The sequence below is a fragment of the Lagopus leucura genome, unplaced genomic scaffold (assembly GCF_019238085.1).
Source record: "Lagopus leucura isolate 7727_CA_CO unplaced genomic scaffold, USGS_WTPT01 Super-Scaffold_100009, whole genome shotgun sequence".
NCBI classification, from domain to species: Eukaryota; Metazoa; Chordata; class Aves; order Galliformes; family Phasianidae; genus Lagopus; species Lagopus leucura.
Window position 1 is genome coordinate 18,917,322 of NW_024962266.1, and position 23,436 is coordinate 18,940,757.

Consider the following 23,436-nt stretch of genomic DNA (forward strand, 5'->3'; position numbering starts at 1 on the left):
TACAGTAGCATGGGCTGTGTACGGCCTGTCCCTGGTACACAGGGCCCCAGCTTTGGAGAATTTGGGCACCTTCCTCTACCACTTAGCTGGGAGAAGAGCATATCACTTCCACTCTGGCTTTAGTGAGGGACCAGCTGATCCTTCTCAAGCCGGAGATCTGATCAGACGGATGTGGGTGTGAATCTCTGCGATCTGCCTTCCCGTTGTTCCATCCACCAGTTGTTATCTTCCGCTCTTGCAGAGCCAGGTGCATTTCTGTTTTTCCTCATTGCTTTGTCTGTGTGCAAAAAGCAAGTGTGTGCTAATGTAACTTGCTGAAGGCACAAAGATGGAAGTTGTCAGTATAGAGGATTATCAGACTATCAGATGGGAAGGTCTGTAGGAACTAAGCAATAAAAAAGGAATGAAGTTCGAAGAAAGGTTATGACCTTAGGGATTAGTAACAACAATTTCATCTGTGTGTGATGAGAAGTGCCGGTGTGGTTTCTCAGCATTGAACCTTCTCTGCTCTCAGACTTGAAAAATAGAGTCACCGTGGGTAACTGCCTGGGTAGGGATAAGAGGGGCTTCAGTCTCTCCAAGTCTAAGATCCATCAGTATTTTCCATGAGTAGTTTCTCAGTTGCTATTGCAGAGATAGAAATTACCTCAGCTTTTTAAGGACCTAAAATAGCTCATGTTTGATATATATAATAAATTTATATTTTCTTACTGTTCACTAAATTTATAGCTATATTTTGTTGGTTTTTTTATGTACAAAAATTTAATCTTGAGTTTCTCATGTGGTAAAAATGTTGACATTAATCAACTAAAAAAATCTTAATGACAATAAAAAATTAAAATGAATCCATTGAAAAGTAAGTATGCACTCTTGGCCCTGTAATTCTTCAGTGGTCTTTGACTCACGTAATAAACAAATTCACCCTATCTACTTTGGGATTGAAAAGATGATGTCTGAGTCTCTCCCATCCTTTAATTTTTAATCCTGAATAGTCAGGAACTTAGCATGGGGTCAGATAGAAACCACAAATGTAATTGGGTCTGTGATATTATTTAATCCTTCTCTCTTTCTCCCAAGGCTGGACCCTACAGCACTATCCATCATATATCATTGCTGCACACTTTCTCTGTAAATCCAAGATGAAAAATGAGAAGTCGATCATGTTGACAGCCCCAAAACATCCAAGAGAGACTCCTACATCACCACTATGTAGTTCTGAGAGAATAAAACCAAGCTTCTCTGGCCACTAAAAGAGGAGACAAATACACTGCTTGGAGTCTGAAACTCTATTAAATACCATAATGCAGGCACATGATTTCAGTAAATGGAGATGGGCAGTTAGGTCATGCCTGAGTGTGCATGCTTGGTTAAGCTGAAGCTGATATGCTGCCTCCTTCCATGGTTGATATCAACATTAAATGACTCATTTGCACAAACTTGCATCTGTTATTTATGCCGATTGCATCATCCTGACAGTAAAGGACAATTACTCCATCACTATCAGTCCTCTTCTCCCTCTTCAGCCAGAAGATCAAAATACCTTCAGTCTTGGAATCCAAAGTCCCTGGGAGCTGCTCAGAAAGGACACACATTTCTCTAGCCAACAGGCATGAAATGACCCCACTCAAAACCCTGCTGTAACACAATGCTCTGATTTTACTTTAGAACATCACCTGCAAAAAAGGCATAATGTGAGATAAAAGTGAAGCTTGTGGGCACTGTGGTGGTGTGTTGGCACTCAGATGCTTTGGAGGCAGACTTTCGCCCTGGTGTGCTTATTTGCTGAACTTTGTCTGCCAGCTGTAGTGGGCAGGACACATGACTGCAGTTTCCTGCCACAACGAATTGTTTATCAGCTGCATAAGAGCCAGGAGCCTCACTGGTGTGGGCCTTGACATCCCAAATGCAGTCTGGAAGCATTACTCCATCAATACATGACATCCTGGGACTCTCTGCAGATGTTGTAAGAAATCTCTGGGCCCACTAAAGCATTCCCCTTGTTCCTTCATCGCCAGTCCTAACCTTCATGGCTGTCCACATGCAGCATGCTGCAGCGGAAGACCATGGCAGATCTGCAAGTTCAGTTGCTGGTAGGAACCTAAAATCTTCCCATTTGCAGGGAGCTTTGAAGTCTATCTCACAGGGAGGTGCCTTCGAAGAGAGAAAATGCAGGTGATAAGAAAGCTCCAGCTCTGCTTCTCATCAGCCTCTCTCTCTGAAGCCATTTCATTTTGCTTTCATAATTTAGAGCCCACAGCAGTGGATCAGCTCCAGTAACCTGTCCCAGACTGCCTGGAGCCTGAGAGTTGCTCTGCAAATCCTGGTGATTTCTCCACTCCCAATAGGTGGTTGGGGTTTCAGGCCAATGCGGTGGCATGCACTCCACAACCACTTCCCAGGCTGCTTTCCCCACTTGTGGTGCATCACTTCCAACATCTCCGCAGAATAAATGGATTCAGAAGAAAGACACCTCTTACGCGTCCTCAGATGTGCTTGAGCCTTTCCTGGGAAGCATTTTCCTGGGAAGCATTTGGCTTTATCTGAAATGACCACAGCCCCATGCAGAGGATGGACAGGGGTCCTGGGTGCTGTGCCTTGGCTGTGGAGTGGTAGGGCTGCAGGCAAGCACTGCTGAAAGCTGCCAGGCATTGGGCTGAGCACACTGCTGCTTGTTCTGCAGGGACTAAGCCACATAAAGGACATTGTCAGAGCAGGGGATTGTTCTGGGAGAACAGGACACACAAAGAGGGATTGTTTAGCCATGAAATGAGGCCGTGTTTCAGCTCCTACTGGGGCTGGGCTTTGCCTGCCTGTTCAGGCTGCAGGCTGCCAGGGGATGCTGCCTGTTTCCCAGTGGCCGATCTTCTACCCAGGCTGTCCAGCATCTTCTCTGCTTCTGAGGTTCACCCCCAGTGCAACCAGCAGCACATCATTTCCCTCAAGACCCATGGCAGGAGATCACAGAAAAGCAAATGTGGGAGAAAATAGCCCATGGCAGATCCCGCAGTGAGCTCCAGTGCCTGCCCAGAAGGTCCCAGCAGCAGTGGGGCAGCTTCTACTGTGAGAGACTGCAGTGTTTCTTCCAGATAGCTGAGATCAACCGTCTTCCCTCAAAAGGGTAGATACAACCAGGAGGGAAATAGAGATATGCAGCAAACTGCCCTGAGATAGTGGAGCCTCCTTTCTGCAAACACTCTCCTCTTTAACAATGTCCTACTCATGTTGAATGTCACAAGCCTCCTTGGGTGACCTCACACCTGCACTGCGCTTGGGGACAAGCATTTAGTTCTTGAGCTCAAGCTCGAGACACAAGAGCACAGGGCAAGAAGAAGGGGAGGAGGGGGCTGTGTGCCCCAAGTGCAGGCTGGATCAAAACTGCAAGGACAATTCCTAATTTTTTTAATTCCCTGCAGTGAATGAACAAAAATAGCTAATGGGAGGTGCACCCCCAGAGCCTGCTTACAGGTCCTTCCTGGCTCAGAGCTGCTGCAGAAGCTTAGCAGGGCCTGTGCTGCATAGAGCAGTGGGTGACTGCAGCAACCAGGTGCAACCCACCAGGGCCATCTGGCAGTAGGTATTGCAGGGAAAGGTTTGGATTCAGATCGGGAACATCCTGGGGAACACTGTATATTCACAAAGGAAATAACACCCATGGACAGCAGTGATGCCCCTTTGGCCCCCAAGCTGGCCAGCAAACATTCAATGAAATGAAAAGCAAAACTACCCTGTGGTAGTTTTTGCTTGAAAGAGATGAAGCTGCCATGCCACAAAGCACTGCGGGGCCTTTGTACTACTGCAGATCTGCTGATCAAGCCAGAAGCAGCTTGGACCCAAAGGCAAAAGAGGGAGAAGCGTTACAGTGAGCAGGTAAATCAGTGACGGGATCTGAGCAACAGAGACAAGGTAGCCGCTGCAGGAACTAGGACTTTATCCCTAGACCTTGGAAAATATGTGTCTTAGTCAGAGAAATACACACACTAGTTTCCTTTCTTATTAAAAAACAAACAAAACAAAACAAAAACAAAACAAACAAACAAAAAAAACACCAAAGAAACCCCAACCACTGACACACACAAAAAAAAGAGATAAAAGCTTCATCTTCCAAGAGGCCTGTCAACAGATTTTGCATTGGTTTTAGGCACTCCCTCAATTTGCAGAAGGATTTCATTAATTTCTAAGTGCGATTTTCCACCAAGGCAACATTCATGGATCCAGAACGCTCCATGATCACAAGGACAATAAATACACTGTGGAGTCACACTAGCCTGAACTCTAACAGTTCATGATATCTCTTACAGATGCATCCAAACATCCCATCTCTTGAGCACGCTTTTACTACCACAGCATCCATGTGAGTGGTAACATTAAGTGACACCATCTGTCACTTAAGCGTGATCCAGCTCATTCAGGGCCATCAAGCTCCTGCGAGAGCTCAGGGAAAATGCAGAGCCAGGCAGGGATTCCTGCTTCTACCACTTTGCAATTTTCTCTCAGTTTGGGCCTTGGACTTAAAAGTAGTTTTCGAGATTTTCCATTTCCAGTACAGAGGCACCTTTTGCTGCCACGTCCAAATGTTTTTGCCTCTGTGAGTTGCAGGTGAAGCTCTGCAATGGTGCAGTTATGAGACTTGGCTTGGCACATTTTGGCAGCGTGAGCACTGCTCTTAGCAAAAAGGAAAAAAGAAGAAGTGCTCAGTCAACCACCAGAAACCTTTCATCCCAGGAAGGCCACGTCACACCGGCCCTGCAGCCCACCCCAAAATCCGAACTTGGCTTCAGTATGGAGAGTAAAGGCTGCAAGGGCTGCCTTCCCTCAGCTGTCTTGCACCTTGCATACTTCACCTCCTTCATAAAGGCATGACATGACGACATCCACTTAAAAGATCTGTAGGTTAAAAGAACAAACAAAAACTTGTGCGTGTTTTCTTTCTTAATAAAAAAAAGACACCTGCAGGCACATCTCTGCTTGGTGACGGGCCAGGCAAACAAACACATGGCAGATGTTGCTTGTGCTGCTTGGTGGATGCAGAGAGATACTGGGAAATGATGGCACCATGCTGGGCTCACAGTGTGCGGAGGGGGACAGCCCAGGCAGCAATGGGACAGGCAGTGGGGATTTCAGCATGGCTGGAAGCTCAACATGAGGTGAGAATGATGGGACTAGCGAGAGCAGAGCAGGAAGGAAAGGCAATAAATACCTTGCTCCTGCCTCTGGGAGGAAGCCAGATGAAGCATTCCTATCACAAAGATGAAACACTACTCTAACAGTAACTCAGGAAGACCTTCAACAACCATTGCACAAGGCAAGTGTTAAAAATACAGAAAGTCTGGATATCCTGCACCTCAAAACTTTCACAAATGTGGCTGTTTTTAGAATATTCAAACTACTCAGTATGACAAGAAAGACCGGAGAAGCTCCAGAGGACAAGAAAGCTGATATTGTGCCAGCATTTTAGAAAAGTAAACAGGATGGCCTTGTAAACAGGTGTGTCTATTCAACAGTCATTCCATGCAAAATAATGATGGAAAAATATGTGATCGTATCGATAAACACTTAAAACAAAAAAGTATAAATATCAATCATCCAGCATTACAGACAGCAAACCTGTCATGCCAACATGATAATTTTTCTGGCACTGTGTACTTTGAAATCTCTGCGAGAGAGCTGGCTGGTACCACAGCGATGAAGGAACAAGGCTGCCAAGAGTGTGAGGCAGCAGAGGAGATTGGTGCTTCCTGGGAGCTGGAACAGACGATGTGCTTCTAGCAGGGAATGCTGAGCAGCTTAAAGCTGATGACATGGAAGGAAACAAAATAATGGCAGGTAAAGCATGCCACCCTGGGAGCCAGGGGCATAGCAGCAATCTGGAGCCTCTGCAATTTTGTGAGCAACACGTGTCCACTCAGACATCTCCAGAGCCTGACTGCCACTCAGGCAGGTCTGGGGAAAGCTCAGTGCCTGCGCTCCATCACACCCCTGCACTCCAGCTGGGGCACAGAGAGTCAAGCAGAGCTTCCTGAGCCACAAGCCTCCTCTCTGCTGAAATTACCTGGTTGGCAAGAGACATGTTCACTGACTAGACAAGGCGGGATGTAAAGCCCCAGGAGCTCTGAATGCAACAGTCCCAGTGCATGTGAGGAGAGCACCTGTCCTTGAGCACCTGCTGCCACATCAGGACACAGCCCAAGCCTTGCCCTGGTCCCACGAGGCTGGGCTTTTATTCTGACACACTGGGAATGGTGAATCCCCACAGGACTTAGCGGCCACAGTTACAGTCAGTGGACCATGAATTTCCAGTGTGACTTCATGGGTAAAAGGCCTATTCCCATTCCCTGCTTAAACGTCTGAGCACTGGCAGCAACTAGATGTGATGTTAAGGTAACTCAAACTGTGTTTGAAATTCCCATTCCCACAGCTTGAATAGCGTGTCCTAGCCTCACGTCCCAGAGGACACAAATGCATTAAGAACATTTGGACAGGAGCCAAAGGCTGGGAAAAAAAATATATGCCTTTTAAAGCAAAAGGCTTTGAGACCTCCATCAACATAGTTTATCATTACCAAGGACTTGATCCCGACAGCCAGGCTCCTCTCCCTGAGACTAACAGCTGGGGGTTCCCTGTCTGAGAAGATCCACCAGCCTGAATGGGAAGAAACGCAGCATCCACATAAGCACACTAGGTAACGAAAACGAACCTTTACAGCAACCTACCAGCCACTGCACAGTCATGTCACTTCAGGATCAACTGTTTTCCTAACAATAATTTATACAAGAACTAATTCAGGACAGGCTGTGTCATACAGGAAGTTACACTGGCGAGCTTGCCGGCCTCCCCAGTGCTGTAATCTGCGGAAAAAAACCCAGCCCGTATTTCCCTTCCTCTCATCCAAGTGTGTGAAAGGTCTGGCCTGCCCTACTGGAGGCGTTTTCAGAGGGCCAGGTTAGTGTGGGTGGCAGGCAGCCAAGCTCTGCCCATGTTCCAGGCTGCCCCAGTCCTGACATATTTTAGCTTTATAAGGAAGCCAGTCTGGGGGACAAAGCAAAGCAACGCAACTTCCTAGAGCCGAAGCTCCATGTATGATCACAAGCAGCACGGATCTGGTGCAAGCTCCTCTGACATTTTTCTGCCTTCCTTCCCAGCCAAAACAAGGAGGGGGCTAGGGCAGGGAGCAGCCATCCCTGCAGCACTCAGCCCCTTGCTGGGTACGGCCTGTCATACAGCTCTCAGCACTGCCTAAAAACCTTGCACCAGAGCCAGCTGAGTGCCCCTGCTTTCACACCAGTTCCCCACAGCAGTCAGTAGCCACTGACAGCGCAGTGAGCTCTGCGTTAGGAGGGAAGACACTGCTGCAGACATGCAGCTGGATTCATTCATAATGTGGTTGCTTTGCTGATCACACAAACTATGCATCCAGTTAAATTACCTACTTGCCTGCTCAGTGCTTTTCAAGCCACCATCCACAAAACCTCAGCAACACAAGGATTTCTTCTAAGCAGCAAGAAAGAATAGTGTGGCAAAGTGTTTCTCTGATGAATAGATTTTAATTCACAACAGGGTGTGCAACTCCAGTGAACAACTCCCAGGGTCTGCACGTTTAAGAAGGCTGATAACTGCTCTGGTCACAGTTTTCTGGAACAGAGTCTTCCCAAAGTTTCATTTGGGAAAACAGCCCACAGCCTCCACCAATGCAATGGATCTGATCAGTCCAGAGGCAAGCGGTGCAGGAGCAGCTGCAGACTCTATCTGCCGAGTGGAGATTTCCTCACCCTTAAGATTGCTGACAGATGCTATTGAGTAAAATACAGTACTGGCTTTCACCACAAGTCAAAAAGGAAGTCCAGGCGAAAGCAGCAAGAAGCAAGATGATTCTCTTTCAGATAGCTAGCACATACTAGTATGCTCTGGGGGTATGCGTCCCCACCCTTGATTTGCAGAGGAATCCTTCATTAGGCAGATTATATGTTACAGCTCAAGGGCAGAAAGAGAACAGGGATGGCTTCACAATGCCTAGTTTCAAAGAGAAATGGGCAGATTCCGTGGCCTGGTTAACTGAAGTGCTACAACCCTGAGCAAAACCAAAAGACCTCCCTGAAGCAAATAACCACTTTTAAAGTAGCTTAGAAACTTTATAGGAATGCAGAAGCAGGAAACTATAGAAGTAAAATCAAATCCAGCTGGGATTTGCAGCAGCATCAGAACACAAAAGCTCAGTGCTTCAGCTCTTGAAATGCTGTTTTCTCACTGTGGGTCCTGCAATAGTTGTCACCAATATTTTGCTTTCCAGGGAATAGCCATGATAGGCTTACAAAGAACAAGATGTTTACTATTCATGTTTGTACCCTGCTGACTCACTATATAATACCTCCACACACCCAAGCCTGCAGCTCCAGCACCCTCCAGCATCCAGCCTCCAATGTTTCTTGTCTATTTTGGTCTAGAGCTCTCTATTGCCTTACCCAAAGAAAAATAAAACTGCTTATGACTCAGGAGATGGACACCGGTGTTTCGCCATACGCAAAACAAAGTCTTTATTCAACAGGGAGTAGGAACATCTTGAATCAACAGAAACAAGGAGCAGAGTGGTCCATGAAGCTCTCCAGGCTCTGTATCAAAAAAAGGGTAGATGCACTCCTGCTAGGCCCGGAGCAAATGGGATTGATATCACAAGTAAAGCCCTCTGCTCTGGGTGAATAGAGCACTTGTCTCCAGAAGACATGGCCACTAGCAGCTCCACACAAGCCACCCAGCACTAAAAGAAAACCCAGGGAAGGGTCTCATCACACCCAGCTCTGTGGACGTAGTGTATATATGCAAAGGGACTGAGAAGTTCTGTAAGAAATCCACATGCGCTGGGTCCATCAGGAACAATGCGGGTAACTGCTGTTCCCTGGCTCTGCTTCATGTTGGCTCATCTCTGATATGGATGCATTGAGGCAGACTTGATGTTTGTTTTTATGCCGCTTGGCATCTTTCCTGGAGAGAGAAAAAATAAAGAGCAATACAAAATCAGCACTAAGAAAGTTAATTTGCTCAAGAGTGTGTAAAGAGTACAACAGTCCTACCCAAACTTTTTTTCCACTCCAGGCACCACATCAGGCTTACTACTACAGCACCCTTCAGCTTATGACCTAATACAATCACTCTCTCCTACAAATTAGCACTTTTCTTTGTTGAGAAATCTCCTTGACATTTCCTGCCAGGACCTACGTCCCCTTGCTAGTTCTATCCTCGCTCCATCTTAAGACCTTCTCAGGAGGCTCCAACTGGAGCGTGGGACACATTCAGTCCCATAGAGCTTGCTATCAACAGTCCTGACATAAGAAATCAAACTGATCCCCGCTTTATTTCAGAGACAAGCACAATAGGCTGTATCCTCTTCTACACAGCATTTATCTTAACCACATGCACCTCTTGGGCATTATTGCTTTTGCTGATACCAATCACACATGAGTGTGTTCAAAGACAATACAAGCAGCCTAGGATAAGCGTACAGGGTTAGACAAAACTCAGATTATCACAAAAATTTTAAAAAGATAGCAATTAAAGATCCACATGGAGGAATATTCAGAGAACTCTCCTTCAAAAAGCAGCATGCGTGCTCAAATGAGGACAAAAAGAAAATCTGGTCACTTCCAAGAACTGAAAGTGTAGAATAGCAGGAGAAGAATAAATATGTCATAGAATAGAAGTGTTTAACCTCTCGCAAAGACATCTAAAGCAGGTCACTGCCTGCAATGAATTGGCAGGCAATCACAGAACGGCTTGGGATGGAAGGGACCTCAACCTGACGTCTCGTCAGTGTTTGCTAACAATCAGAAGACAAATACTTTCACATATTATTTCATAAGGAAGAGTGAACAGGACCATAGGGTTCACCCACATCTGTGTTATTGTAGTAACTGCAGTTACAGAATCACAGAATCACAGAATGGCCAGGGCTGGAAGGGACCTCAAGTATCATGAATCTCCAACCCTCCTGCCACATGCAGGGCCACCAACCTCCACGTTTAATGCCAGTTCTGGTCCTCCTAGTCTAGAAATTATTAGAAGAGACAAAAATTACTCAAACTATATTAAACTTCCCACACAAATTTATATTAAGCAGAGTCAGTTGGGAAAAAAAGAAAAAATGGATGCAGAGAAGAGGACACAACAGACTTCCAAGAAGTGAAAAACAGAATGGAGAAGGTAGCTGAAAAAATGATTATTCAGTCATTGACTATTTCTCACAACACAGATAAAGAAAAAACATCTTATGGTAAACAATATATTAAAAAAAAGAAAATATTTTAAGCAAAACATACAATAATACTGTGGGATACATTGTCACAAAGCCTCGTAGGATTCAATACTGTAATTCAAAAAGGAACTGCAAAATTTATGGCTCTTACACTCACTGGTCTTAAATCAAGCTCTGGCTTAAAACATCCCTGAACAACAACAGCTAGAGGTGGCTGTCAGGATATAGCTTGTTCTTACACTCTTCCAGCCTCCACCATGGGCCACTCTCAGGACCAAGACAATGGGATGGACCTTTGGCCAAACAGTACAGCTCTTATCAAATGAGGTGAGGTGGTTACACAGGCTGGACAAGTGTTCTTGTAAGCAGTGCACACAACCTAAAGTACAGAAGTCATATAAGATGGGATGTCCTCCCATCCTGGAGACAGTGTTTGTGGGTGCAGCCAGAAATCACAGAGGACTTCTTCGTTTCCAAATCACAGTGGAAATTATTTTCTAAATACATAATTAACCTTGGATTAATATCGTTGCTCAAGTTCATTTCTGAACAACACAGTCATTACATAAGCAAGAAAACACCAATTAAAATATCCAATACCTAAAATCTCCATTAGTATGACAGTACAAAGTCAGGCCTGCAGAGCTAATATTTTCATTAGTGCTTTCACTGATCCTTCCATACTGTGGGAAACTCCATGCAGTTTCTTTATACAATTTGAGATTTTAAGGCTTCTATACCTTCTTCCTCCTACCTGCAGGCTACGTCCAGTAGCTATCCTCAGAATGAACTAACAAAACTTTCTGAAGTCTTCCTTCAGAAGCCACAGTGAAAGCCACTCCAGACCTCTGAATGTTGACACTCTTCCCTGAGCTTTTCCAATTCTACTGTAACTTGGTTTTTTGTTTAGTTTTTCAGAGATCAGAACTGTGTTTAATGTAGATGTTGGTGCTTAATGGATTTATACAATGATACTCTGTGTCTGTGTTTCTTCCCTAGCAATTCCTTAGGTTTATGTTTTTAGCCTCAGCTGAACATCCAAAGATCCAATCATGTAACTAGGTTAGAGCCTAGGTACTGGTCAAGTAAAGTCAAATTACTTTTGCTCAGGCGTTTCACCTGATACTTGACATAAATGCAATCTATTAAGTATAAGAAGTCCTTCTTTGGCTCTTTTCAGACAGCTTCCCCCCCCCCAGCTTAAATAATTCACAGATCCCTACAAAACACATTGTGATTTCTCCACACTGAGCCCTACATTCACAAACTTTGTAATTAAACAGGTACTGTAGTGCAAGTTAAGAAGCTGATAGTTGGGATCTACTTCAAACTCTGAGAAAATTTTAAATAAGTATTAATCCACTTTTACACCCTGACTTAAATCCTTAGGGACAGAAAAGATCCTCTTACTCGGTAATATTTAAAAAGTGACTGGAGAAGGATCTCTACATCTGCATTCACCTTTCTTGCTTCCCGCTTTTCAGTCACTGTCAGATGTGCAGCATATTTACCTGGCTGCCCTGCTTGTGCCATCTGCACTCCTGCCAGCATTGGCTGCTGCTGAGCTGGTGCACTTGACATTGGCACCTGCTGCATGCCTGAAGCCCCCGCAATGATGGCACCAGCTCCTGGTTGACCTGACTGGACAGATCCTCCAGAGCCCGGGGGTCGCCGGTTTGACAATCCTTTCCCAAAGGCCACAGCTGCCACCAGTGCATTGGTATCTGTAGGGTTGAAAGTCTGTTTGTTCTGTCGTAATCCTGTGGAAAAAAAAAAAGTTTTTGAGCATTTTGGCAATGGAGTCTGAAAATTATCACAGCTGGTCCTGAATTTAATTTTTTGATAGTTTGCTTGGCATGTGCTGCTCAAGGAAGGGGGTCAGAAGAAGCCAACTCCTCCAAACATGAGTGCCCCCAAAAATGCTTTTCCATGTTTTTGTTTGTGCTCATCCTCACTTCCCATTCTCTAGGCTCTCTGCTTTACCTATTTTTCCACTGTTCTCAAGTCAGCTGCTTTGACCATGTACTCCATTTCCATCTCAACAACATACCTCCACTTTCAGATTCACGTTCCTCCTTACTGATTTTCTCCAGCAGATTTGAGCACATTTTATTTAGGCTTTGGATCTGTTTCTGCAAAATAAAAATCATTGGTAACTGCCAGGATACTTCCAATGCCGTACAAGTCAGCAAGGTAAATGAGCCATCTTTCTCTTTTTAGAGCAACCAAATATAAATATTTTGGTATCAGAGCCTAGACAGCCCAGCTCCAATGCATGCAGGAGGGCACTACTGGGATGTTACAGCTTTTGCCTTTCTTTGACTGGTCTAATAGCACCTCCTGTGAGCAGGCAGTAAGCTGGGTACCCTTGTTATGTGAGATTTGTAACCCAAACATCAGCTAGGGCTATCTGGAGATATCTCAGGCAGAAAAAGGCATACCAACAAAGGAAACTGTTAGCTATAAGCTTGAAGAAAACTCAGTTAAAGGGCATCTTGAGTCCTAGGACTAAGTGACAGAAGTATCAAACTCTTCTTCACCTACCTGTGCTCCATCAGGGCTAATGCGAGCTGCATCTGTGATCAGTTGCTTTTCCTGCTCCTCCACCTCCGGGTCAGGCTTAGTTCGCAGGTGGTCAGGCACGACCTCGTGGCTGAAGACTGGCACGCGCCCCTCTGTCTGCCGCTGCAACAGTTGGACAACACACACTCAGGGTCCCCTCCTCCAGCTAAGCCCTCAGGCAGCTGAAGAGCAGAGCACAGGACACTGGAACAAGACCTACTAGAATGCTGTGGGAAAACCTTGGCGTGGGGGAGCATTAGGAAGTTTCAATGATCTGTCTAAGAATTTGCTCTGTGTCTGTTTGGTCAGACCAACACACAGGAATCTGCAGTCCCATATGCTGCCGGACAGTTTGGCTGGAGTCAACTGAAATGCTTTCTCACCCAAGCAAAGAATATTGCCAGAGCATGCTATAGGTTCTGTAATACACCCCGTGTTGGTAAGGTGATAATCAGTGCAAATTGAGATGTAACTGTCAGACAAACTGCACAGCTATGGCAGTGAAAATCAAGTAAGGCAGCCTTCCAGTTACACAGTGAGATATCACCTCCTTTGTCCTTGACTTCATGAAAATAATGTGTTTAGCAAGGGTATATCCTGTAAAGTATGGCCACAGCAAACGTTTGTGAGTGTACACTCACCCCCCAGCAAAGCAGCTCCAAGGAAGAACTATTCATAACCTTTTATTTCTGTACACTCAGAGCTGAGGAATGCCAAAGTGCAAAGAACTGCAAACTGAAGCAGGGATGTTGCAGATTTTGACACTCCAGGTCCAACACTCAGTGGGAAGTTTCTTACCATGATCTCCTCATCACGGTCTGGAGACAGCACTAAGGGGATGATAACCTGGTTTCGCAATAGTGGGGTCTTCTCATGCTTTAGCACTTTATTTAAAGTGTTCAGCTGTCCTGAGAGCAATGCAAAGCTGTCCAGAACTGAAGGCCTGGGAAAGAGAATAGAACATGGAAACAGATACCACAGATGGCTTTTATCTGTTCCTCATTCAAATATCTGGGAACCAAGGAAATAACATTCTTATTTATCCAAACAGTAAAGAGTAAAACCTAGAGCTGAAAGTGTAGGTGTGGACAGATTCCAGACTCTCTACATACAATGCTGCAAATAGCCAAGGGACTTTACAAGTATCATTGGAAGTGGCAGTTGTTTGGGATTTCTGTAACATATACAGGAGCAGTGCATTTCTTATCACTAACTCTCCCAGTGAAATTCTAAAGTGAAGTCTTGAGACCCATATTCACTCCTAAGCAGCACAGCCAAGAGAGACAGTTTTTATATCTCGGCTATCAAGACTAAGGGATAGTAAAGCAAAATAATGGATAATCTTGTCAAGAAGATCCCCTTCAGTTTGCTCTCTCTGGGGACTTCATCGCCTACAAATGCTGTCTGTGAATCTTTGCAGCAGAAACTGTCTAAGATACTGCATAGTTAAGATACATCAGCCTTATGGTCCACCAGGAAGAGAATACCACCTTTCAAGTCTCTCAGATTGTCTGAGAAAACATGCCAAACCAGAAAAACACAAGCATAGAAATGCAGTTTATAACAGAAACAGAGAAAGCCAAAAAGGTCAAGAAATGCAGAAAGAATGTTTACTTATTTTGCAGCATACGTGGGTCTCTAAGATATTTTTGTCCAAAGAGTTTCCAGTCCCTGCAGATGCAAGCAACTACACCAGTTCCCATAAAGCACTTAGATTCCAGGTGCTGGTATGAGTACTACTGCACAGTGCAGAAGAAATGAATCTCAACTGTTTTTCTGGTGGCAGTTCAATGGTTTCTCCAACATTAACATGAAAAGCAAAGGTAAGCCTGTGGACAATGAGTTAGCAGCTTTTAATTACACTTATTGAGCAGAGTCGGGAAGAGCTTCAGCAGTGATCAGTGGCAGTGCCCTGTGAGATGCCTTACCACGTGAGCCGATCGTACTCATTCTCCAGCTTGTAGATAAAACTGACCAATGAGTTCTTCAGGTCAGCCACCTGGCTGATAAGTGCCTCCAGGGTCAGCTCTAGCTGCTTCTCCTCTCTCTAAAAAAAAGAAGGGAAGATAAGGGTAAGGACAAAGCTTAGGACCTTTCTGATGACAGTGGGGATCCATATACACGCATTCATACACCACTCTCTCCTACAGAGAGACTCCTTTTCAGAGCAAGAAAAGAGAGACCCTAGAGATAAAAACCCTACATTTTCACTCTGACCTTGCCTCCTTGGAAGGAACTTTTAGGAAGAAACTTGTACCTGAGTCAATCCATGGCTAGCTGTCATTTTTAAGATCGAGATGAGTGAAAACTATACATCACTTACATCAGACAGTAATCAGTTACCTTGCACCACCTTTGTGAGTTATTCATGCTAACCCAGCTCAAAGCAGATCAGCATTCTCTGAACCCTTTCTGACAGCAGATGCAGGCACAGTGCTGTCTTAACCCAGCATGGCCATTTGCAAAATGAGTATCAGATCAATGGCCTAAAGACTCCAGTTTCTGCCCTTACCCTCATTTCTCACTTTCTTCCTGTCAAGGTGCCACATCCAGCTCCTAAAAAATTCCTTGTCCTTTACCAGCAGTGGAAGGCGCTGCAGTGACAGATTGTACATAGCCTGACACATGCAGAGATTATCTCCTGCCTTTTGCCCCGGTGCACTGCTTAAATAATCTTGTCCCTTGCTGAGTGGGAGTATGGTGACACACAAAGCATCAGGAGAGGGGACCTGATGTCACACATACCACAGAATATCTTTGACGCTTGCAAAAACTGTCAAGAAACTTATCTGCTCTTGCTCATTCAACAGAATTACACAAAATGTAATGAAAGCCCCAAACCTGATGGACTGCTAATGTAAGTTGGACTGTACAATGATAATCCATGAGGAGGGTGGGACACAGCAATACAATTAAATAATAGAAAGGGAATGCTCATTGGGAAAGCAGATGGGGTGACTCAGTCTGCTTGCACGCTTGCTATTGGGTTCCTTGTGCTGCTTAAACAAACTGAACTAGCATGAGATCATCAAGTATCTCCCATGTTTAAGAGAACATGAAATTACTTTATTCACAGTCTGAGACTTCACTACCTTGAAATGGCTGAATAAATGTGACTAAAATCCACTCCCAAACCACAGCATGGATTCATGGAGTAGACCAGGAGGTTACAACTCACAGCTACAGCACTGCAGCTCTGCTCCATGCTGTGACAGGACTAGCCTGTTCCTGTTCACTTAAGAAACAAGTCTAATGCTTACTGTGCACATTGTTTTTGAGCAAGATGAACCACTGACCGCACTACGAGTTGGGCTGGGAGCCAGCATCTCACTGCAGAGGTGGCAGGCACACACAACCAAGACAACTGGTCTGGCCCATTGCCAGCACTTATCCAAGAAGCCCTAAAGATAATGAATGAAATCACATTGCACACGCACTGTGCAGTAGTGCAGTCTGAGTCTCCTCCTTTTGTACGCTCTCTCCATGAGAGCTGGAAGCAAGTTTAAGCACTGCAAAGCACATGTGCACCAAGATCAGTGCTTCAAATAAATACTCTACACGTCACAGACATATGAGATATTCAAGCAGCAATTCAGACAGTCTGTTAACAACACTGAATTGTCCCAGGGTAATAAAGATAGGACTTAAGGGAGGGACTGCTGAAGTAACTCCTGATATGGAATGACTGGGAGGTAAAGGTGAAATTCAGAATAAACATAAAGTGATACACATGGTGAAACAAAGAGAAAAAAAACAACCCTGACTTTATGCACACACATTGACATTTATGAGCTGATAATACTATCACTTAGAAACAAGTTCTAAGGATTATCTGAGGGAAAACATGAGCCTGAGGCTCAAGAAATCAAGGAAGTCAAAGTAATAATGGGATTTATTACAAAAGCAGGGGACAACTAACCATTACTGTGCCACTGTACAAATGTGTGCTTCTCTTACATCTTCCATATTGCTGATTACATCTTATACAGACACAGAACCATAAAAGCTGGTAAAGACCACTGAGATCATACAGTCCAACTACTGACCATATCCCTCAGTGCCACATCTCCAATTCTGTGATCCTTCCAGGGACGCTGAACTCACTGCTCCCTGGGCATCCTGTGCCCCCACATCACTGCTCCTTTGGAGGAGAAACTGTTCCTAATATCCAACCTGAACTTCCCCTGGCACAGCTTAAGGCCATCACCTCCCATCCTATCGCTGTTACCTGGGAGAGGAGGCTGCCCCCCACTTCACCACAACCTTTTGGAGAGCTGAGAGAGCGATGGGGTCCATCTGAGCTTTTGCTCCAGACTGAACCATCCCAGTTCCCTCAACTGCTCCCCGTAACACCTCTGCTCCACATCCTTCACTTTTCCCGTTGCCGTTCTCTGCACTGGTTCCGGGGCCTCGTTGTCCTTGTTTAAGGCCCCAGAACCGACCACAACTCGAGGCGGGCCTCAATCACTGTCAGTAGAGAGGGACGCCCAGCATCCCGCTCCCGCGTGCTGCGCCGTGCCTGTCACAAGCCGGGAAAGCACAGCCCTTCTGGACCGCCTGGAAACACTACTTTTACTCCTCCTTCCCGCCGGCCCTCGGCTCCTCCGGAGCCCGGCTCGCGGGACCCAAGGCGGGCCTACCGCTCCTCCCGGCCCGGCGCAACGCAACCCAACCCGCAGCCCCTCACCTGCATGGCGGCGCGGCCCTGTTGCTACAGGAGCCTTCCACTTCCGGGTCAGGCGCGCAGAGGCGGGGTCAGAGGGCGCGGGACAGAGGGCGCGGGGCGGGGCGCCGGGCGGACATGGCGGCTGCCGAGAGGCCCGAGGCGGAGGTGAGCGGGAGCGGGCTGCGGGGCGGTTCGAGGCGCGGTTGTAGCGGCCCTGAGATCGGGCGTAGAGGGGCTGGGGGGCTGTCGCGGTGCCCGGCCCGGAGTGACGAGGCGCTGTGCTCTGCGCGCTGCAGGTGGAGGAGGCCGGGCACGTCTTCCTCCTGATGAAGAAGGACTACCGCATCTCCCGCAACGTGCGGCTCGCCTGGGTCCTCAGCCGGCTCCACCAGGTCATCTGGGCCGTGCCCGAGCCCGAGCTGGTGAGTGGGGGCCGGGGAGTGCCGCAGGGATGGGTGGTGGCCCTGCATCTTGGTGTGTCCTTTGGCTTGGCGTGATGTCTCTTGCCTGTCTTTCACTTCTTGTTGTAGTTGAAGTCAGAAAACGAGCTGGATGTGCTCAGCATCCTGCCCAATGGATGGCAGCCGGATGAGCCCGTCCAGCCCCGGCCCTACCTCCTGGTGCCCTCCACGCGTGTCACCTTCCTGGCCCGCCAGTACCGCTTTGTGATCGAGCTTGATCTGAGCCCTTCCACTGGCATTGTGGTGAGTCTATGAGCTGTCTCTCTAGGGTGTTCTGTGCTGAAGGACTGGGCTTGATTCCCTCTGCTGAGAAGGCATGCATCTCTGCATTAGTTGTCACTTCTGCAGAGGTTCTGTATTCCCGAGGGGTGAAGCAGGTGGTGCTGCTCATGACACAGCCTTGCAATGGATCCTGTTTCCTTGCAGAATGTGTGGCCTTTGTTTGCAGGGTTCATTCTGATGCAGCTGCTGTTGCAGAAGGAGGCTTGTACTTTTCTCTGTGTGGTGTATGTGATGAGACTGCAGATTCTAGAAGATGTAAAAGCTGTTTTGTTTACCTCGTGCAAGGCTTGGGGCGCTGTGGCTGAGAGCTTCATAGAGAGAAAGGATCTAGATGTGTTAGCTGATGGCTGGCTGAACGTGGCCAGCAGTGTATCTGGGTGGCCAAGAAGGCAACCTGGCTTGTATCAGAAGTAGTGTGGTCAGAAGAATTGAGGAGGGGTTCAAAAGCCATGGAGATGTGGCACTGAGGAATATAGTTGGTGGGCATAGTGGGGATGGATTGGCAGTTGGACTAAGTAATCTTAGCAGTCTTTTTCAGCCTTAATGATTCTGTAATTCTCTTCTGTTTCTGTAGGATGACTCAACAGGGGAGATCATTTTTGATGAAGTGTTTCATGCTCTTTCCCGATGCTTAGTGGGATTGTTAAGACCTTTCCGAATCCCTGGTTCAGACATTATTTATCAGCCTGAGATCTTTGTCACCATCCAGGCGTACTCCTCCATCATTGGTCTGCAATCCCACCAGGTAAAACTTGGCCTTGCCCTTGGCATCTCATTGCCTCAGCAGCTTGCTGCATTGGTTTTCTGTCAGTCCAGAGGAAAGTAGGGATATCTGTTAGCTGGGCTCTGGTAAGCAGGGTGTTGCAATCTTGCTTATTTAAAATGTGCAGCCTGCTGCGACAGAGAAGCGTAGGTGATCAACTTCTTTTTTCTGAGAGGAAGCAGAGGTTTCTCGTAGGAGAGCAGGGCCCTTCTCAGAGCACAGGGAATCTTTGCCCTCATGACTACTGTGTGTTTTTGTTGGTGTTGCTCTGTTTGTTTTATTTTAATTTCTACTGACTAATTCATTTTGGCCTGTTGTAATTTGAAACATTCAGGAAAAGGTGTCCAAAAGCTTGTCTGCCTGCTTCAACTGTGTAGCAGTGGTTTATTCAGTGACAATTTCCTCTTTGTACAAACTTAGTTCTTTTTTTGCATTGATAGAAATGTGCTTCCCCTAGTGGAGAGGGCAACCCCCCAGTAGTCTCTCATGTACTTGAGCTAGAGCAGGTCTTCTCAATACACTGAAGTTTGGCCTATCATGCCTGTGAGGTTTTTGAAGTTTGTTATTGTGTTGTTCCCTTCCATCTTACAGTGTTTTCATGTCATATTCACTTTTCTGGTGTTGTATCCTCTTTGCCTCCTTGTTCTGTGATACCTGGTTTTGGCAGAAATTGCCTGTACCATGGTGCCATAAATGGCATCTTTGTGCCAGCCAGCATGGGTAACTTCTGTGGAGGCAAGCTCCCCCTGTCGTATCACTCAGCCTCTTTTGTAATGTCCAGTCTAACTCCTTTCTAACTCCTCCTTCCTTAATTTCAACATATTACTCCACTGTCCAGCCTCTTTCTAGAAGAGAAATGGATCATTCAGTAGGTGAGTTAGAAGAAACAGATCTTTTTTAGAAATGTCAGGCCAGAGTTAATGCCTTCTAATAAGGATCCCGTGTTAATTTTTTTTTAGAAGAAGGCAAAAGAGTAGAAATTTTTCACTTAAGAGCAAAATCTCCCAGAGCTGTGAGCATCTGCACAAAGTGCACTGCAGATGCCATGGAATTCTGTTGCATACAGGCAGTTGGCCCCAGACAGGAATAGTGACAAGGGGCCTACGCTCTACTTTGTAAGGAACATTTCTGAACTGTGTTATAGGGATTGATACCATAAAACTCTTTGGCTGATGTGTGTGTCCTTGGGCCAGGTGCTATTCCAGGGCTGTCAGCTGGATGAGACAAAGAGAGAAGCCTTTCTGCACCAAGTTTACACACAGCTGTGTGCCTTTGAAAACAAAGTGGCAGAGATGCTCCAGCAACAGTATGAACCCAAACCACAGGTGAGGAGGTCAGAGGTGGATGGGGTTTCTTGGCTAAATAAAGATCTGTACTGTGAAGCCCTGTGGGTGGAGTGGCAAATAGAGGAACACTGCTGTAAGTCTGAAGAAGGAACAGCTAAGGAGTTTGTAAGAGAACTTTGTGGGGTCTAATAACGAGAAGTGAATCTGAGAAAAGCAGAACCAGTAAATGTTTAAGGGAAGGACTAATGAAAACAGTTACCTTTTCCAATGATAACAATGAAGTGCTTAAATAAAGTGTGGCAAAGCAGCCTGTTGACTTTGATATCATTGAACAGGCTGTAGGATGCACTCTTGAGTGAAAACACTTCTTTGTTACCAGGAAAACAAACCATGAAACTAAGTATACTGGAGCAGTTTCTAAGACATAGGTGGCAGCAACTTAATGACAGTGCTATGGAAATAGCATTGGAGGAAAGTAAAAATGAAATTTTCTAGGGATTCAGAGTGTCTGTGGATTTCTCATCAAGATCATCTCCCTGATCTTGGAAGCAAGGAATGTGAAGGTTATGTTGCAGTACTGCCATGCTGATCTAGAGTCAGAATCATATCTATGAGGACTTTTTCTGCAGTCAAAGGCAGTGTTGGCCTGGTTATGATTATTTAGTCCTTATTTTAAAATTATTTTTTAATATTTGGCAAAACAAGACCAAAAAAAAGAAAAGAAAAAATCTCAGCCAAGTGAATAAGAGGCTACTGGTGACCTCTTGCAGTTGTGTATCTGAACTGCTCAACATCTCACACTTGAGCTGAAATGTTTGTCTCTGAATGCTGAGACCATCAGTGCTGCAACAGGAGGAGGACTACAGGAAGCACAGCTTTCCTGTGTGTGCAGCTGGTGTTTTTGCAGTGCTTTGTATGCATTCCTATGCGCTGCAGTTTTTCTCTCATAGTCAACTGCCCTCTAACTTCTTCCATGCAAATGGAGGTAAGGGACGCCTTTGCAGGCCAGAGAAACTGGCAGGTCCTGCCATGGGCTGTGTGGTGGAGGTGGGAGGCCCCAGGGGAAGGGCAGCAACTGAAACTTTTTTTGTTTTCACTTTTGAAATTGCATTGGCTAGATTGTTGTCAACAAGTGGCTGAATTGAGGGCAGCTAGCAAATTAAAGTGATGGATAGTCACATTTTTTTTTTAACTTTCAGTGACAGACTGCTCCCATTTGTGCAGAACAAAAGTTTCACTTGTTCTAACTTCTCCCAGCTTCAGTCATCTGTGTAGCTTTGCTGGGGAGGGTCTCGTCCATTCTCTGCATTAGCAGTAAAAATGAAGCAATAGTTTATTATAGGGTTGAACTGCCAGAACCTTCTGGAGATGAGGAGACTGTGTACATAGTAGGTTCCTCAGAGCTGTAATTATACAAATTCCAGGCTTTGCCTGGGGAGTGTTTTTCACAGAAGCTTACCTGCGTTTGCTTATGGCAGCACTGCATAACTAGCGCTGTCTGAACAGAGTTAAGCATGTAGGCACTGGACTTTGTCTTTACAAAGCTCCTTACCCCCCTCTGCTGCTGTGCTTTGTAGATGAGCTATAGTTGTCTCAGTGTCTTCTGCATTTCTGAGCTTGAGTAAATGCTGAGAAGCTGCAGCTTCTTTCAGATGACAAGGAAGGTGAGAGACATTCAGCATCTTGAGCTGAGAGCTGCTGTGCTCCGCAAAGAAACTTGAGCGACGCTGACGTTTCTCATCTTTCCTGTTAGAAATGAACATATGTAATAAAGCTCTGAGCACATTCTCCTCTTCCATCCCAAGCACCCTTGCCTAACTGCTATAAGGGGACCATGTGATTACAATTTGAAAACTAAAGCTAAAAGTGGAGTCTGTTGAAGTGCTCCAAGGCTGTGGTACTGTGGGAATTGCTAAACTGAAGGCGTTTGGGAGAGTGGGGCATTATGATATTGGTGGTTTTTTGTTGTTTTCATTTCTTCCTTTCCCAGGTGGATTTATCACCCCTGAGCCAAGAGAGCTCTGGTGATGTGCAGGAGCCTTCTGGGAGGAAGCCCAGCGTGTCTGTTGTCACTGCTGATGTTGGCCTTGTCAGCATGGTTCGACAGGGGATCTTGGCACTGCAGCTACTACCCTCAAACTCCAGTGCAGGTTGGTTTCATTCAGTTTGCCTAGCTGTTTGTGGAGGGATGTTCTCCTGCTGTCATTGGCTCATGAATCTTGTGAAGGCCAGCACGTGGACCCTTCTGTGAGCCACTGGTGGGAATGGGGAGGAGGACAATACTGCTCTCGTATCATGCCTCTGCATTAGGGAGTTTGGGAGGAAGTACGACTGTGACTGTTGCTTGGAATAACTGAGTGTGCAGAACCAGCCCAGTTTGAGTGCTTCACTATACCTGCTCAGGAAGCTTGCCAGCCCCAGAACACCTTGGAAGCTCTTGGTGTCAGTCCCAAGGCTTTTTGTACTAAGACAGTCCTAAGATTTTGATTTCTACTTCTGCCCTACTTAAAATTTATTCCTGCTGCATGTACCAGGGGAGTGATAGCTGTTTGAGATGGAAGATGCTCTAAGATACTGCTTTCTCTGCAGGTATAATAATAATTACGGATGGTGTGACTAGTGTTCCTGATGTAGCCGTGTGTGAGACTTTACTCAACCAACTCCGCAGTGGCACTGTGGCCTGCTCCTTTGTCCAGGTACATATGCTGTTAGCAGGGGACGCGCAGGATGCTTGCCTGCCAGAGAGCTGAATATGAGTTTCTGTGAGGTGTGTTCACCTCTCGAGGGGAAGAGAGGACTTCTCTGTCTGAATCATTCACTGGTCCTCTCCCCTGTCCTCAGCAGTGCTGTACTTCCTCAGGTCTCTTCTTTATCCATCCCTTAGGTGGGCGGTGTCTACTCATACGATTGCAGCTTTGGCCACGTTCCCAATGTGGAACTGATGAAATTCATTGCCATGGCCACTTTTGGTGCTTACCTCTCCACATGCCCTGAACTGGATCCCCTGAGCCTGGATCTGAATGTATATCACAAGGCTTTTCTGCTGTACTCCTTTCTGCGTACTGGGGAGTCCCTGAATCCAGAATACTACTGTGGTGAGGAGTGTGCATGTCCTTCCAGCAGATGAATGTCTTGCAGCACCAGTCGTTGGGGTGACTCCCCAAGCTTGGTTATGC

General features: G+C 46.1%; 2 protein-coding genes across 7 annotated transcripts in view; one reads left to right on the forward strand and one right to left on the reverse strand.

Moving 5' to 3' along the window:
- Positions 1–8,503: 8,503 nt before the first annotated feature.
- MED8 (mediator complex subunit 8) lies at positions 8,504–17,563 on the reverse strand. The gene is made up of 7 exons (XM_042873421.1): positions 17,490–17,563; positions 14,731–14,849; positions 13,601–13,745; positions 12,785–12,925; positions 12,291–12,372; positions 11,752–12,000; positions 8,504–8,973 (listed from the first exon to the last, which is right to left on the reverse strand). Exons 1-7 carry the CDS (start codon positions 17,493–17,495, stop codon positions 8,909–8,911), a joined length of 807 nt encoding a protein of 268 aa, XP_042729355.1. The 5' UTR covers positions 17,496–17,563; the 3' UTR covers positions 8,504–8,908.
- Positions 17,564–17,586: 23 nt separating this feature from the next.
- Positions 17,587–23,436, forward strand: part of SZT2 (SZT2 subunit of KICSTOR complex) — a 54,366-nt gene continuing 48,516 nt past the window's right edge. For all 6 annotated transcript variants that reach the window (XM_042873411.1, XM_042873412.1, XM_042873414.1 and 3 more), the window contains exons 1-8: positions 17,587–17,633; positions 17,765–17,890; positions 17,999–18,172; positions 18,786–18,956; positions 20,168–20,299; positions 22,251–22,410; positions 22,850–22,956; positions 23,145–23,355. In XM_042873411.1, coding sequence (XP_042729345.1) covers positions 17,604–17,633; positions 17,765–17,890; positions 17,999–18,172; positions 18,786–18,956; positions 20,168–20,299; positions 22,251–22,410; positions 22,850–22,956; positions 23,145–23,355 — 1,111 coding nt within the window. In that variant the 5' untranslated portion in view covers positions 17,587–17,603. The remainder of the gene's footprint in view (positions 17,634–17,764; positions 17,891–17,998; positions 18,173–18,785; positions 18,957–20,167; positions 20,300–22,250; positions 22,411–22,849; positions 22,957–23,144; positions 23,356–23,436) is intronic.

Excerpts from the sequence above, each read along its gene's own strand:
- MED8 (XM_042873421.1), bottom strand. Across the intron at positions 13,746-14,730 it reads GAGTACGATCGGCTCACGTG|GCCTTCAGTTCTGGACAGCT; the intron begins GTAAGGCATCTC and ends TCTCTTTCCCAG. Across the intron at positions 8,974-11,751 it reads GGCACAAGCAGGGCAGCCAG|GAAAGATGCCAAGCGGCATA; the intron begins GTAAATATGCTG and ends TTCTCTCTCCAG.